This window comes from Pocillopora verrucosa, chromosome 2 (assembly GCF_036669915.1).
Source record: "Pocillopora verrucosa isolate sample1 chromosome 2, ASM3666991v2, whole genome shotgun sequence".
NCBI classification, from domain to species: domain Eukaryota; kingdom Metazoa; phylum Cnidaria; class Anthozoa; order Scleractinia; family Pocilloporidae; genus Pocillopora; species Pocillopora verrucosa.
In genome coordinates, this window is record NC_089313.1 from 17,227,935 (window position 1) to 17,244,592 (window position 16,658).

At 37.8% G+C, this 16,658-nt stretch overlaps 1 protein-coding gene across 1 annotated transcript in view; it reads right to left on the bottom strand.

The window, feature by feature from the left end:
- LOC131792853 (nitric oxide synthase 3) overlaps positions 1-15,168 on the bottom strand; it is a 30,036-nt gene extending 14,868 nt beyond the window's left edge. Inside the window, 15 exon segments of the mRNA XM_059110271.2 lie at positions 141-285; positions 933-1,018; positions 1,268-1,309; positions 1,601-1,684; positions 2,200-2,268; positions 2,515-2,616; positions 2,801-2,864; positions 3,054-3,164; positions 3,745-3,884; positions 4,097-4,238; positions 5,009-5,100; positions 5,508-5,670; positions 6,294-6,451; positions 7,241-7,987; positions 15,033-15,168. Coding sequence (XP_058966254.2) covers positions 141-285; positions 933-1,018; positions 1,268-1,309; positions 1,601-1,684; positions 2,200-2,268; positions 2,515-2,616; positions 2,801-2,864; positions 3,054-3,164; positions 3,745-3,884; positions 4,097-4,238; positions 5,009-5,100; positions 5,508-5,670; positions 6,294-6,451; positions 7,241-7,942 — 2,100 coding nt within the window. The 5' untranslated portion in view covers positions 7,943-7,987; positions 15,033-15,168.
- Positions 15,169-16,658: the final 1,490 nt, after the last annotated feature.

The following is a 16,658-nucleotide window of genomic DNA, read 5'->3' on the forward strand; positions in this document are numbered from 1 at the left end:
TCCTATATTCTCGTGACCTTCATGATTGATTCAAGGGGTGATAACGTAAGGAGAAATAATACGCTGGTCACTGATCTGAAGAGTCAAGGGGTTAATACATGGACCACTGTAACATAATTTCATAAACAAACATTCCTAACCTTCGGATCAAACGCATGAGAAAAGAGTTCTCCAAGCATCTTGGCATAACGCTCTGATTTTCCTGTTTCTGTGGCATAGAGGATAACAGCCTTCTGTCTTTTAGCCAAAGCTTTGCTAAATAATTTAGCGGAAAATTTAACAGCCCTACAAAGGAAGTAAGCATAGATTTGATTGCTAAAAACATAACTGTCTGGGCAATTTCAAGCTTTTCAACCTTCCTTTCCACCGAAGAATGACACTGAAATGCATAAATTATCTGGAATAGATCTTGACTAGCCCAAGTCAAAATAGAATGCTGATTAATTGTTCCGGAACAACACCAACGGTTCTCGAAGTTGAAAGATGAAGAGGCATAATAATAGATCTCTTGCGAAAATGCAATTACAGCGATGAGTACTGTTACCGCCATGTAATTAGTCTGAGTCTGACAAAAGAAATCACCTTTTTCTAGAGAATCAGTGCTCTTCGCTTAGATTGTTCTCAGTGGAACAGAGGCTCAAGTAACAGCTTTACCTACTTCCTCTTCCTCCTTCTCTCCTTTTTTTAGCAAAGGACTCTCTTTATTGTGCCCTTTGTGACATGAAGTACGACTTCAACATCACACGCTGTTTCACAGTACATGTTCATTAACCACATAAAAGAAGCTTCATAAGGACTTTTTCACAGACATTAACTGAGAGCAGCAATGACCTTCCGCAAGAAAGGACCCTTAAACATTTCTTTAGCTCTTATTTCAAGAAAAGAACAGTGTACGTTTTACTCGCCTTCGCCGACGAATACGTTTAACTTACTTCGCTACTTCTTTAAAGGAAGCTTTCTTCCGTGGAGAACCGCTAGACGTGTCTTTCTTTATCGAATAATGTTTCCAAGGATCGTCCTAGAATTATACAACAATAATTATGATCAATGTTGAGACGCTTCTTTATCTATCTCATAAGAGTTTCTTTGAAATCATCATGGGACGGGGAAACATTTAAAAATTAAGAAAAGTCAGAGAAAATACACTCAAACTTTTAAAACTTCTGACTGTGCGGACGCCAGAATGATCAACCTGTTTCAATCCAAACTGTACACTTTACATCGATAGTATCGAAGTGCGCAAAAGGAATTTCGTAATGAGATTTACCTGGTACTCGTAGCTTGGTTTTAAAGTGTAGTTTAACATTTCCTGTGGACGAAGAGAACGTCAATTAGCGTCAGTATTACTTATGGGATACCGTGGAATAAAATTCGGGATGCAAATCTTCAAAGCCTCTGAAGGCATTGCGTACAAGAAAACTGTACTAAATTCTTATCAAGGTTGCAGTTTTTTGGGAAGGGGGGGAGAGGGGTTCAATTTCAGGTTATAAGACCCAACTCATGTTTTGGCCAACAGTCTGGATCACTTTGCATCCTAAAGTAAAGATATCACTTCTAAGCTCTCCTGAAGGGCCAAACAGTTACTCTCGAATGAACAAACCTGATGAAACACTTGCGTAGCACTGCCTGACATGGGAGGTACAATCCACACCCAGTCTCCTGGGCAGCCTCCGCGGAGTTTAACCTGTGCCAGTTTAAGTAAAATGTTATGTTATCTACGAATTCAAAAAGACTCGTACTGAGCTATTGTTCTGCTCATTAGATCTTTTGTTTTGCCACGTCCTCGTTTCCGTCGCCGTCGTGGTTTGCTAAAGGTCCCTAGTATTATCTTAAAGTCAAGTCAAAGACATCTACATTATTTTGTTACAATTGACTCTCAAACTTTAACTTGTGACAGAGCCCTAAAGCTAACGGGGGGTGGGATGATCCTGTGATAAATGTTACCCCCTCTCTGTCTGGGAGAATTTGTAATTTATAGTAATGAATAAAGACTAGGAATTCTTTCAACTAGTATGAGGCCAGTGCAAGATCCCCCCCTCCCCCAGTTTGAAATCGTTAAAGTGTAAATTTACCCAGGATAACTCTGGCCCTCGATATCTTGAGTCGTTTTCTTAGCCCCCAAGTGTTCCTAACTATGGGGAACCTAGGTGTAATAAATATTTATTAAGCTTTAAGTTTACAAACAAACTGACCACGAACCTCATTCTCAAGGTGCTTTAGGAAAGATTCGGAAGCGCTGTGGTGATCAGTCATTGTAACTCCTGCTTCCTAGAAAAGAAATGACGAAATTATGGTAAAAAAACTTTCGTTTAACTTCATCTGACGAGAACATTTATACTACGAACAGCTCACGCATCTGTTACGCTGTGTAATTTTAGATCCTCTGAAATACTGCAGACATGGACATTCCTCAAATCAAAATGTATTCAAATTCGTATGATTTTCTAATGGTAACACTTATCGCTACTTGAGTGGTAACCGGCTAAAGTGGAAAGAGCTATCGTCCAGACAAACCTGAAAGCTGTGCATTACTGCAACATTGATTTCCACCATAGCGAGATCCTTCCAGAGAGAAGCATTACTCTTGGTGTCCAGACCCATACGCTGCGCTACGGGCTTTGGAAGAGAGCAAGAAAAGACAAAACCACGATTGGAAAAACTCTTTGATGTGTGTTAAGAACAGAATAGATATACAACTTTTGGTAGGAAAATTCAATTTGTATCACAGGTGCTATATGTATGAAATCTTTGGTGTGTCCTTATAATTATGAATAATTATAAAAAATCGTTGGTAACCTACCTCAAGCATATTGTATCGGTTTGTATCACCGAAATCCCTCGCTCCAATTTCTGTAACCATATACCTACGAATAGATACAGACAGCGATCAGACAAACAAACGCTTTTTAGGACAACTGTACAGCAATATTTACATTCCGGTCAACGTAAAACCGTTTCTTTTTTTTCATTACAAATTTAAGCTCCAGTTTCTTTTTCGTTCCTTTTTTTGTGTTTGCTTTAGAATTACCGTTCTAGTATTTTGCGATGCTTACCAGCCATTAAAGGGACATGCAGGTATTTCTACTCCTCCGACATCAAGGCAAAGACAAGAGACTGCGGGCAATGCATACCATTTCAATCCCAGCTCTTCAAACCACGGATACCTAAACACAGACAATGATATTGTTGTGAGAAGTTTCAAATTGATCACGTCTGGTGGAGGGTCAGACAGAAAACAAAATTTATTTTAAGTTTTTGGACCACTGAGGACGACAACGAATGAAGACACTAAAAAATGAAGACAGAACTGTAGTTTGCTTTGGAACGCCGTATCTATTTTGGCAAGTTTCCTTAGGCAAGTATTCTTAACCAGAAAAAAAATGGCTCGCCAAATAACTTTGAAGAAAAACATACGTCGAGTAAATCATGTAGGAAAAGAATTTCCCTCAAACCCTTCAGAGTTTTCCGCTGCAAGTGGCTTGTCGTGTATACTGACAAATTTTATCTAATATTCCTTGACAAGTCTCCTTGATTGTTAAAAAAATGTCATGTCATTTACCAGTATCAAGAAAAATACATCGTTTATTACCTATGCAGTAAGAAATGTAAGATTCCTTGGCAATTTATCGTGACATTGGAAGATTATTCCTTAGAGATAGAAAATCTTCCTGCCTCCCTTGTAATATGGAGAAATAGCATTTATGAGAAATATCTGCCATTATACCCGACCATGTCAAGACTTACTTTGGGTGCTTTATTTCTACTTCAAGTACGATTTCAGGCGGAATCTCGAACATTTCGGGTTCTCCACCGTTGGCTTGAAGAATCAAAGGCAAAACATCAAAAGGACCTCCCTTTCCTTCCCAGCCAAGAGACTGACAAATCTATTAAAAAAATATATTATCTTAAAAACAAAACAAAAGTAGCTATAACCGCCAACGTAAACCGACAAGCACAGAAAACGCAAGACTCAACTTTGCTCGAAAGAGCAAAACCCAAACTAGTTCTGCATTTTCTGGAACTGACTCAAGTTTTCAGAGCCAGACGCATTCGAAGGCGGGCAATAAATGCAAGGCTGACTCAAATCCTTTTTTACCTCAGTGAACTCAATGTTTGAAGGATCTCCGATGCACGAACCGTCCGGTTTTTTATATCCAGCATAACGAATCAGCTGTGTATTCCACACGCGGAAGTCTTTAAAAGCAGTCTTTCTTTGAGGAAATACAGTTATCGTGGACCTTAGATCAAGAGATACAAGGGGAAAAAAAGAAAATTTAAAATTATTTGTTAATGTTACCGATTGGTCTTTCCAAAATAAATATTTCAAATTTCCTCATCAGTTTTACAGGTACCCATCTATATTCCCGGGTGGAGAGAAGCACAACCAAAATAAAGACAATACAATGACTCAGCAAGGACTCGAAACTGGCCTAGGTTTCTCGATCTAGGCCTGTTGTTCAAAGGGGGGATGACGCTATCCAGTGGATAAATCGCTATCAAACGGATAAGTGTCGACAAAACGTGCTGCGCTATCTAGCGGATAGAGATTTAGCCAGTGGCGTTATCCAACCTTCGAACAACCGGGCCCTGGATTCCAGCGCGCTTACTGCCACGCTTTTCGTTGCAGGAACGAGCTGCGGCAAAATTAGAAATAGTTCATGACAATGGAGGCTGGATAAAGATCAACATCTATAGATTCATTAATTTCTGTCTAAGAGAAAAGAGAAACCACAGATCACCGCTTGTTGACTCGAACTGGCAAGCAAGTCAGTTCCCCTGCTCTGCGGGTAGAGCGCAAAATAACTCGCTCTCTTTAATTAATAATAATATGACGGTCTGGTGGCAAGCTTATGCGTGCGGTTGTGTACGCTCTGGATATAGGTGAATAGGCGAAAGACAGGTTATGTACCTATATATTCCTCAATCTTTTTACCGAAAATTATAATATTGACAACACTTGCAGAACTAAAAATAGTACATAATCACAGCGTAAATATTTCATAATCACCTGATATTTCCCTTGTTCGTTCCGTACTTTATGTGCTTACAAATCGCCTCGAACATTTCGGAGGGTGTGTTCACATGTCGAGCGTCGAATACCTAAAACAAATGAAACGACATCTTGTGAAAAAGAAATGAAATAAGTACGAATCAATGGCCTCAGTAGCTCAGCGATGAAAAAGCTTGAAATGGGACAGAAATTTACGTTAGAGGTATGGGGGAATGCATTGTTCCCATAATAAGTAAGAAAGACGGGATGTCTGAATTTTCGCAAGAATCAATTTAAATTTTCCAGCACTTAAACACTGATAGTTTCAAAGTAAAATTGGAACTGGATAATGCATGGATATTACAGGCTGAAGTTACACGTTAATCACTTCTGGAAGTTAAAGGGTTAAAGGAGCAAGGTGACGCTGTAGAATTTCTTAACGATTTAGCCTTGATTTTCAAGCTCGTCATTAATTTGCTTTCCTCTTAACACTGCTTGTAGAGACAGAGTGACTCACTTGAAGTTTGTTCCACTGAATTCGTCCTATACATCGAGGGGCATTTCTCCAAGCCATTCTACATCCAAAGATGAGCTCCTTTTCTGTGAGTTCATAGGTCCCAGTCTTTTCAATCTCCTTCATTACTTCCCCTAAACGCAGCTTGTGGGCCGAACTATTCTCACTGAAGAAAAGGAACGACAAATCAGCCAGTGGAACTTATCTCGATTAAGGAATCGGGTACTCATTTACAATATTTGAAATTTCGCTAAGACTGATGGACAATTTCCTGATAGCTTGTTTTATCAGAAACCTTCCAAGGAAGGGCTGTTCAAACCATGATCAAGTTAACACAAAGTTAGCGCATTTTCTTTACTAACCCTAGCTTGTAGCTCTGCAGACAATTTTACTGTTAATAATTCTATATCCTTCACCACTACTTTACAGTCAGATTCAACCCAACGAAACTTTAGTTCTCATAACGCTTTTTCATACCAGAAGAGTCAGTACCAAGTCTTCAAATGCCAATACTGCACTAGTAAAGACGTCTGTCACTATTTGAGTACTTCATATGAGTTCTGATTTACACTTGCGACACAACGACACAAAGAAAAGATATTTTTTCCACCTAATATCATTTCCTTAATATTGTATCGTGTTATTTTCATCTTATTTCTCTTTCAACAATGCTCATTAAAACTGGGGCTTAGGTATTGATATTTCATTTTAGAAGAGTGATTTAAATCTCAATTTTTTTCGTTTCCGCCAATGTACCATTGTATACTCGAGCTTTTTTCTAAAACTCACAGTTTCATGGCTCCGTAATACTGCTGAAGGAAATCCTTAGCCTGAACTATCACCTCCTCTGGTTGCCGCGGTACACCATAAAGCCTCTTAGGAGCAGCTTCTCCCCCGTATGGCTGCATCAAAGACCCCAAGCAACGACCTGCAGTGCAGTTTATAGGCTGGAAAAACAAAGATGCTGTTGTTTATAACGGTCGGTCCACAAACGGTTTTTACAAATTTCAGGTTCTATTCATTTACAACCTCATACACGGTAACTTTAAAGTATCAAAGCCCTCGTACTTCTAACGAAAGGGTTCAATAAATGGAAGAAGAAAAAGCAAAATAGTTGAATGAATCATTTTTAGAGTGCGACGGATCATCCACGTAACTTGAAAATAATAATTTTTGATGAAATAAATTTCATTCGACCTGTGGATGAAAATCAAGTGAAGCCTCACAGGTGGATTAAAATTTAAAGAATTGCAAATAAGAAGCCTGAAAAAATTCAGGCTTCGACGGGATTCGAACCCGTGCCTTGAGAATTGTGTTGAAAATATTTAGTGACAATAGTGTTCACTCAACACTACTGACTTCGTTATTTTTGCTATTGATTTAGAAAAGCCGGAAAAATATTTGCTAGCAATATTGATCATTAAACGATGTTGTTGGTTGGACGGGGAAGATAATTTCTCGGAATTCACGAAGATATATTTTCTGAGAGGAGCTCCTGTTTGCTAATTTTACTGTCCACCACTTTTTTTATCAAAAATTTTTATCAAAACAGCGTACTGAAAATGTTTACAACAATTCAAGGACAGGTCATAATTTTTGAGTTAGAAGTGGGTGGCGATGGCTAAGTGGATAATCATTAAGCTCTTTTGAAACTGTTTGCTTACCAATACGCAATCAGGACAACTACCATTAGACACGTTTAAGGGACAAAAGTTGGGACAAAAGTTGCAACTTACAATCATTGCCTTTTGATGTAGAGTGTCCGTCGTGTACTTGCCATCGAGAAGATTCTGTAACCTGACATATTTTGGATTTTGTGGTTTTGACAAAAAGTTGGTGACCGGGCAACCTTTGGATTGGAGTGACTCGCTGAGTATTTCACTTTCGTTTTCTGGATGTCCGTTGGCCATAGTTTGAGACGGTGGCGCTTCAGGATCTTCGTTCTCAACATGATTCTTTTTTCCTGCGTCTTCACTTGTAGAAACTGGCCCTACTTGGGTGGTTTGTGCTTGATCCATATGTGATTCACCATTTACCTCTCCGTTCAAGTCCTTGTTAGCTTTTGGAGTACTTGGCGTTCGTGGCCTGTTTTTTCGCACCGTCTTTACAGAACCTTTGTCGTCGAAGGCCGTTTCTAGGTACGCTTGAAACCCGTCCTTGGCACGTAGTTTCATCGCAATCACCTCACCGGTGGGAACTTTGTCGATAATCTCTAACGCCTTATGGTATGGTATGCTCTCCACAGACTTCCCATCCACTTCAAGAATTACGTCCCCAGTTTGTATCAAACCCGTCTCGTGAGCTACTCCTCCCTTAACGACGTGCGACACAACGAGGTAAGGACTTTCGCTTCGCTTACTCGTCACAAAACCCACTCCGCCAAGTTTCCGCTTTGCGATGTTAACAATAATACTGCCGTCGCTGGAATTGGCATCCATGTTGTCTCTTTTTACAGGTATCGTCCACAACAAAACGACACGAACCTGGAAAATATACAGCAGTTATTGTGTAGTGTTATTAAAGCCACTTCAGATAAAAGTGTGAATGATATGATTTTCAGGGATACTCAGAGAGTTTATAACTGGAAAAGCCTCTCGTGATTCCGTGGTTCTTTTTGCAAACAGAAAACAGATAAGATCTGAAGGAATTTCTTCCTACGCGTGTTTAATTATTAATGGCCTTTCTCGTAAACATGCCATTACTTTACGATGTTTTCGTGAACAAAAATGACCAAAGAATGTGACTCTCACGTTATTTGGTTTTCATTTGTATCTAACGCGATCAGCCCAGTGACTTTTCAACTGATTTTAATAGGCTTAAAGAAGAGATTGTCCTCGTCAGGTCAGTTCACAGTTCACATGCGATTTTAAACCTATCGCACCACTCCCAATAAAATATTCAGTAAACTGATGGGTAAAGTCATGAACATAATTTGGCATTCCCGGACCTTAAAACACTGTGAAAGAGGTGAGAGCGGCGATAATAGCTACTCTCGAACAAATCAAGGTGTTTGTTTAATACTCCTCCGAACTGACTGTGGAAACCGTAACTTCTCGACCATTTTTACGGAACATCGACCTGCTATTTTCCCTGTTTATCGACATTCAAGGACAAACCACTAATTCAAAGTCACGTTACATATGTATTTACTAACTAATCGAGTTTCAAAAAACTGCTGTCCTCTTTGAGAAGATTGTTTTAAAAGCAATTTCTTCTTAAATCATCTCTCATGCCACCACAAACTGATTTAGTCTCACACGTTAAGACAAATTTTGCGGTTTAATGTAGGCGAGATTTTAAACAGCCGATTCCCATTGTTATCTCAGCCTCAATATGTACTTATTGAATGAGTAGAAGGGCCATACGGTTGAATATTTTGTTCAGGGTCATGACGCACATACCTTTCCTCATTCGGTCCATATTTTCCTGTGTGGTCCAATCAAACTCTGTCAATAAGTATTTTATCGTGTGACCACTAAGTCTTTAAACTGTATGATATTATGTTTGAAACCAAATAGACCGCGACTACCCACTTAAAAAAAACGGAGCGCATTGGAGATTCTACAATAAAAACTTTTTCCTTTATTTTTTTCGAGTCAGAACAAGAAAATCACAATTTACTGAAAAACGCGCCTTATCTTCTCATTTCTGTTACATTGCAAGTTTAAGTCCACAATTCAAATTCACGTTCTAGGAGATCACAACCGACAGAGATCCGTGTGTGTGAGTTTTCGGACGGCTTTTCCCGGATCGGCTCACGTCAACTTGTTCGGCCCTGCGTGCGTCAGCTTTCAGTATTTTATAGGATTGCGTGACCCAGGCGGTGTGGATCATATATATTAAATACTAGTTTTAAGCGTTGGTTAAAAAGTCTAAAAAGGTACCTATTTGCAATACCACGGCTCAGGAATTTGTGCTCGATTCCCTCAAAAAATTTTAAGCGCCAAATATAAACGCTGATAGTATTTTTAGTCGCCAGGGGCGGTCGGCACCATACTCTATATCTAGATATTTAATTTTTTGTGGCTCAATAATATATTTGTACGGGTACGTGTGACAACTTTCAAACCGCCCACCTAAATGTAAAATAAGGTCACCAAAACAATGTTTCTATGTTTCGCCTGAGAAAGAAACACCAAAACAAGCAAAACTAACTAAACCATGCATTGAGCAGGCATTTCAGTTAAGTCCTGAGGTATTTTCTTTTCATGAAAATTAAGCTTACATGTGCAAAGCAAGCCTGAGCTGAGGGACAAACATAAGCTCGGTGATATTTACAAGTGAATCAGCATCGGACCTATAGTGACATTTGCTGCTGCGGGAACACAAATTTTTGTCGGGACCGGCTCACGACAACCGATCAGTTCAATGGTGACATTCAACACTAATTCCCAAACAAAATAGGACCGCTCTATTCTTTCCCGCCTAAAATAAGTTCTGCCTTCAGTGATTGTCTTCTTCTTTTTTCCTTTTTCTTTTTTGTTTCAAATTCTTCTTCGCTGTAGTCTTATTTTTGTCCAAAGTTATTTTAAGAAGCTACGAAGCAAGTGCACTCGCTGCGTGGCTAAATATTTGCTAAATTGAGTCTTAGTCTCTAACAATCCTAATGTTAAGCAATAAACAGAGAAGCAATGGAGCAGATAATGACACTCATCATTTAGTTTCACTAAGTGCCGTTCTGAGTGCATGAATTTACACTCACTACTTTGCTATATGTCTCCTGTGGCGCTCTAAAGTATACTCGATTATAAACTAGTGTTCATTAAAATTTGATATTTTTGGTTTACATACAACAACTCCTTTCCTTTCACCAAACTTCAGTCAGTGGACCATTGAAATAGGGAGGCGATCTTTGTTAGTAGTGAGACTTCATTCGAACAAATTACAAATTTTCTTAAGGTAAAAGCCAACTGAACACCACAGAAACTTGAAATGAAAACGAATAAAAAAATCATCCTTTTACAGTCAGAGTTACAGTCATTTCATTGTGAGCGGTAAAACCTAATAATCGGCGTGTCATACCCTGGAACATACAAACCACACTAAATGATTGGGAGCATTAATTTGTCTTCCCAAGAGTAGACATCTCAATAGTTTTTTTCAACATAAGTATAATTGGGATACCTTGGAGCCTAATTAAGGGTCATGTGATGTGGACCAACGAGGAAGGTTGGTTCCTCGCCTTATCTTAAAAAAACCTAAAAACAAGATCTCAAATATTCTAGAGGTTTAAAAAACGCAGATTTAAAAAAGGGAGAAAGAAGAATTGCTCCACACGGAGGTTTTTATTTTCACATGCCATCCGTCCCACCAAGTCATAGTCCTTTTTTTCGTGAGTCGAATCGTCGTATCAAATTATCGCACCAAATTAGCTAATAATACGGACTGCGAGGAAACGTCAAACCTGGTCTGTGATAAATGTCCTGACTGTTACGTTAATCAGTCCAAAGAATATTTTTACACAAATCAGTAGAGATTTCAGGCTCTTACTTCTCTTCAAGTTAAAACTGGCTTTTAGTGGAGTCAGCAAAACAGGTTCATGCAGCATTATAAATTTACCCTTCCATGCAACAACGTCAATATCAAAGCACGTTCACAAGGTAACAAAGAATTGTGTAGATACATATGAATATGAAGACTATCATTAGTGCACTTCAGTCATTTTTAGGATTATAGTAATAGGTTCTTCCTTCGTAAAAGACTAAAATTGTTAAAAACCAGGATATTGAATTTACGTCTAAAGATGGCTCACTTTAAGGTTCCTGTCATCAAACTTACGCCGAAAGTAAAAAATATGTCTTCACATCGTGGTTTTTTTGATGTGGTTAGACTGATAAACGAAAAGCATTAAGTATTTTTTTCTTAATCTGGTTGCCACAGAAAAATGCACGAACTTTTAAGTGAAATACGACATCAGAAAGACCATGCAGATGAACTTTGGATTAACCGTTTTCGTGGTAATAACATTTCCAATCATTATATGATTCATTTGCAAAGTCATCTTAAAAGAAACGCTTGATAATGATTCCGTTTCCTCCTAAATGATAAGTCGTAATTTGTCATGCTAACAGTATTATGAGGCCGCCCGACAGCAGCCACTATATAGCGAGGCATATTTGTCAATATTTGCTCGTCAGACAACAGGATATCTCACAAGAAATGTGTTTAAAATTCATAGGCCAATAGAATAACCAAAATAATCACGAATGCGTGAAACAGTGATTTACTTAGGGCTATTAAGACAAAACAAAATTTTCAAAAGGATGCAAGAAAAGTGTAGGTTAAAGCGCATTTTAACTTGGTAAAATTACCGCGACAACGTAACTGAAACATATACGCCACAAAGAACATATTTTCGACATCAGAATAGCTTATCACGTTACTATTTCTTAAACATACATATTCGGAAAAAAACTAGAAAGCGATATTCTTGGAGAAAAAGTATAACTGGAAGGTCTACTCACTGCTTTTACCCGAGCGGTTTGTTAGAAATATGGCAAAACCTGGCAGACACCTTCACCCACAAGAATAAAGCAAAATAAACTCAGCTTATGGATGCAATATGTACTGTGACAAGCTGGTGATTTGTCATTTACACAAGGCTAATTAAAATTTAACACTTGTACAAGAGGGCATAGGAAAGCAAATTGTGGTTTTCCCGATCTCATGTCAGATAAATAAAATATCACTTGGCAAGCCAAATATGTCATTACGATGATTGTATATTCTTCGTTGATTCCGCTAATGTACGTGCTTGATCAAAGTCATCATTCAGGAGGAAACAATGATTGAAAACCTTAAGCTTTCTCACTATTATTATACTTTTCCGAATACAAAATAAGATGTTGAAATCTGATAATATCTGACAAGTATATGCATTTAAAAAAAATTCGGTTTTTTTTTTTCAATTTATTTTTATCAGGCGTTATATCGTTTTCTTTCTGTCGGCTTTCGGAGTCGTACCTCTAATTCTTGTTCCGTTTGCCAAAGGCGTCCTATTATTTCAATTTGAAGGTGTTAAAGCACAGTTAAAATTCATACGAAATATGACGTTGCTATGATTTTTCTACTCCACTAGGCTGAATAAATACTCAAACGTGCTTATAAAAAAAAGGAACCAAAATTTTCAAATTTAACTCACAAAAATGCTCCGGTTGAATCGCACGTCTATACATTCACAATAAATTTATCTTAATTTCGTCCAAAGACTGAATAGGAAAGCTATATGAATCGGAAAGGATTTTTTGCGCACTTATCATAGTTGCGGCAGCAAAACCACCAGAAAAAGAAGCTGATTGACGAGTTCAATGTCCGATGTTGCCTGTTTCTGTTATGCAATATGATTAAAACATTATTGGATACAGGAAGGAGATAAGATCAACACGTATTAAGTTCTCGGTTTGAATCTCGAGCTGAAAGACTTTTGCCAAAGTAAATATAATACAATAAATCTATTGTAATATCTTTAACAAAGGGATTACAACATCTTTGAGCTAATTAACTGACACAGTTACCATAAATATGTCCATCGACGCTGTGTCAGACTCAAGTTCTAGTTTCTACTGTAGTTCAGTTGTCTCAAGCAGAAATTCATATTAAACAGCAAATTTTTTATCAACACATCTTCAAAACAATTTTGAAACCACTCCATTAACATATGCGATAACCAAGCCTTGACATTATTTTACAACCAACCAATCCTTGACGCTTTGTTAAAATCCACCCTTGACACAATGTTACCACGGTACAATCAAGCCTTGGAACCATGTTCTTACCCATCCTTAGGTCAATGGTAAAATCTACCCTTGGCACCATCTCACCATGTTAAAATCCATCCTCTGCCTATGTTACAATGGTGCAGCCTACCCTTGGTACCATGTTATACCCATCCTTGATACCACGTCATAATTTCACCTTGGGACCATGTCACCACACATCCTCGATATCATGGTAGAATCCTCCCTTGGCACACATACTTGATACCATGTTACAATCCCTCCCTGACCGCATCAGTTAGAATTCATGCTTGACGGCAAGTTACAAGCAAGCTTGCTTACCATGTAACACCGCAGCCTTGGAATCATTTTAGAAGCCATCCTAAAAAACCATATTGCTTACCGTCCTAAAGACTGTTGTAACTCATTTGGTACTTCACGCTATTTTTGGTTTCGTCACGTGTCCTTTAATTAGTTGCCAAACATTTATTTATTTATTTATTTTCGTTCCGCGCGGTTGACTTGTTTGAGTCACGCTCAGGTTGAATAAACAAAGAAATTCTATGAAATTATTATAAAAATTATGCCAAAAAGTGCGTAATCCACTTTCAAGCCCTCGCGTTTTAAAACTTATCACAAGAAATGTTATCGTCTTGAAATTGTTTTATCACTACATTTGAATAAGTCCTTTCGAAGTAGCTCTTTGAGATAGAAGCAATAATTGTGCCATTAGTTTTGACTTTTGACGTTCTCGACTTTGATGCTTTTTGACTTGTTTTATTGCTTTCTTTACACAGGCACAACAGGTGCTTTCATTCGTTTCTTAACAACTATTTCATGAGCACATTATGGGTATGGGATGGCAGACAGCTTAAGAGACACTGCTTAGCCAATTGGCCGTAAACATAACCTAAAAACCCGTGTGAAACAATTACGACCATGAGACCTCCTTCGGCCAGGATACAATGGATCAGACAGCATTATGACTCAGACAGTTAAAACTCTCGGATCCCACCATCCAGCATAGCATAGCCAACACATCTTAAAATTCTGTTATTAAGCTCTAAGCTGTTGGTTGTTAGAATTCAATCTTAAAAGTTGGAATAGAGGCTTTAAAACCAGAAAAACGGGGCAGGACTTTCAACAGTTAATCTCAAAGAGGAAGGTAGACAATACTAAAAAAATCAACCAGTTTACAGTCTGAACAGATTATCTTAATTTGGAAGTCCAGAAAGGATCATATAGTCACGAACGATCTTTGCGTGGTTCTCCGATATTCTCCGTTCTTTGAAGTAGTCATGAATTTTCAGCAGTGAGGAGGCACATATTTGAAAAAATTTTCATTTCTATTTTACAGTATTTTTCCGAAAAAGAGGTTGTATACAGTTTTCAAAACAATTAACTTGAACGATAAGGCAACGGCGCGCCTAGAGTCTTGAGGTATCTATTTGAAATGTAATTTCGTATAAGTCGCCACAAAAATGAATAATAATGTGCAACATTGGACGATATCCATTTAATCAGTATACCTTAAATGAATCGATAATATCCTCTTACAATTCATAGCTATTTCCATATCCATCCGGCCAGCACCACGCCGTCACTATTATAATTTGATTTAAATCTTTTCTACTGGATGTCTTAGTGAATCGAAATGTTTTATGAATGTGCACACAGCACAACAGAAACGAATCCTTTTAGACAGAATTTTCGGTTTCTTGAATAAAAATACCTATAGAAAGTAAAAGTAAGTAACTTGAAAACGACGTTCTGGCACACCAAGCACAATTGGTCTGAGGTTAAGATTTCTTACCTGTTTATCAGCCTATTGGTAAAAGGTTGACAGGAATGTTGTTGGGATATGTTGAAGCTCGACCTAAGATTTTTCCTTTTAAAGTGTAAGCTGACAGCGATGTGGACCAATTTGCAAATGGTCGTGAACGGCTGTGTTGACAGGATCAGGGCGTGTTTGCATTTGCTACTGAAGCAGTTTAATCATTTTATATAGTGCAGTTTAATTGAACTCAATACGTCACTGTCACTCTTAAGACGGACTAAGTAACAAGATAAATTTTTGTACATTATCGACGCATGTTCCAGATAACAACCTCAACCAATTCTGAGTCAGTTAAAAATATCCATGGATATTAATTCTGCCGCCCGTTTAATAGACTCTCTTCCGGTTTGGGATAAGCTCAATATTCGTATATTGACAGCAAACGCAAATTTTGTTTTCTATTTTTTTAACATTTTTTCGATCAGCATTCAAGAAAAAATTACAATTACAATTTCAATTACATTGAATGGAATTAACTTCCCCTTTTCTTTCTAAGGACTCGAATTTGTTTGTTCAACGCTCGTAAGAATTAGAATCTAACAGCTTTCCGCCCCGTCTTTTCATTTGTCAGCAGTAACAACTGATTATAGACACAGAAAGTCAACTCGACAGTGTATACTTAGTAATCAACTGTAGCTATTATGCCAACGAAAAGAAGATATATTTTATCCAGTCGATAATTAGGTCTTCAGAAAAATCTTTGGTCATCAATTCCATGCAAACAAGTTCTTTCATTTTTTTCTAATTGATCAACGAAGATAAAATATATTATTATGAACTTCAATTGTAAAACTAGACTGTTCTCTGGTATATGATGCAAGTTAAAATTTTTGCATGAAGCTAACCCTAAACGAATATTATTCCAAAACCGATAGCTGAAACCCACATCTTGACTAGTGTGTCGATTAACTTTTAACATATTGAAGGAAAGAATATTTTAATAAGTTCACGTCGTGAACCTTCTATTAGAATTCAGAGACGTGGTCTAGATATTCAAAAACAACGTATGATTATGCAATTTGTTCATATCATAGAACAGTTTTGAGCGGAAGCTTTCAATGGCAGGAAGCGTTACTAGCAAAACAGGATGAGTCATAATGAGATAATTTAAATGCAGACATGACATGGGTATGAACAAAACAAACGAATAGCTTACCTTAATCTGCTTGATAATCTGTGGAGCAATTTTCAACCGAGTGACCAAAGTGATCGGGGGCGTAAATGATGTTTGCTTCTCTAGCTCTGTGATTGGTCGGAAACAACTCGCACTGGGCAAATCAGATCCAAAATATAAAGTACTCGGGACTTGATTGCTTACTGATGTTTTTCTCTTTTGAAGCCAAATGGATGTCCATTCCTAAAGTTCTCCTTGACACGGCTCTTTATAATAATCATCTTAATTGTGCTTGGTTATTTTGATTACATGTTGGGTTTTGAGCGGTTGTGCTCTGAAAATTACTATAAGTTTAAAGAAATTGAGAACTACAATGAAACTGCTCACTGAGACCTCTATTTAGGGGAAAGAAAATTATTTTTCCTATAAACTACGGTGTTGCACAAGGATTTTTAGCCCTAAGAGAAGCCGTAACAATACACGTGAAA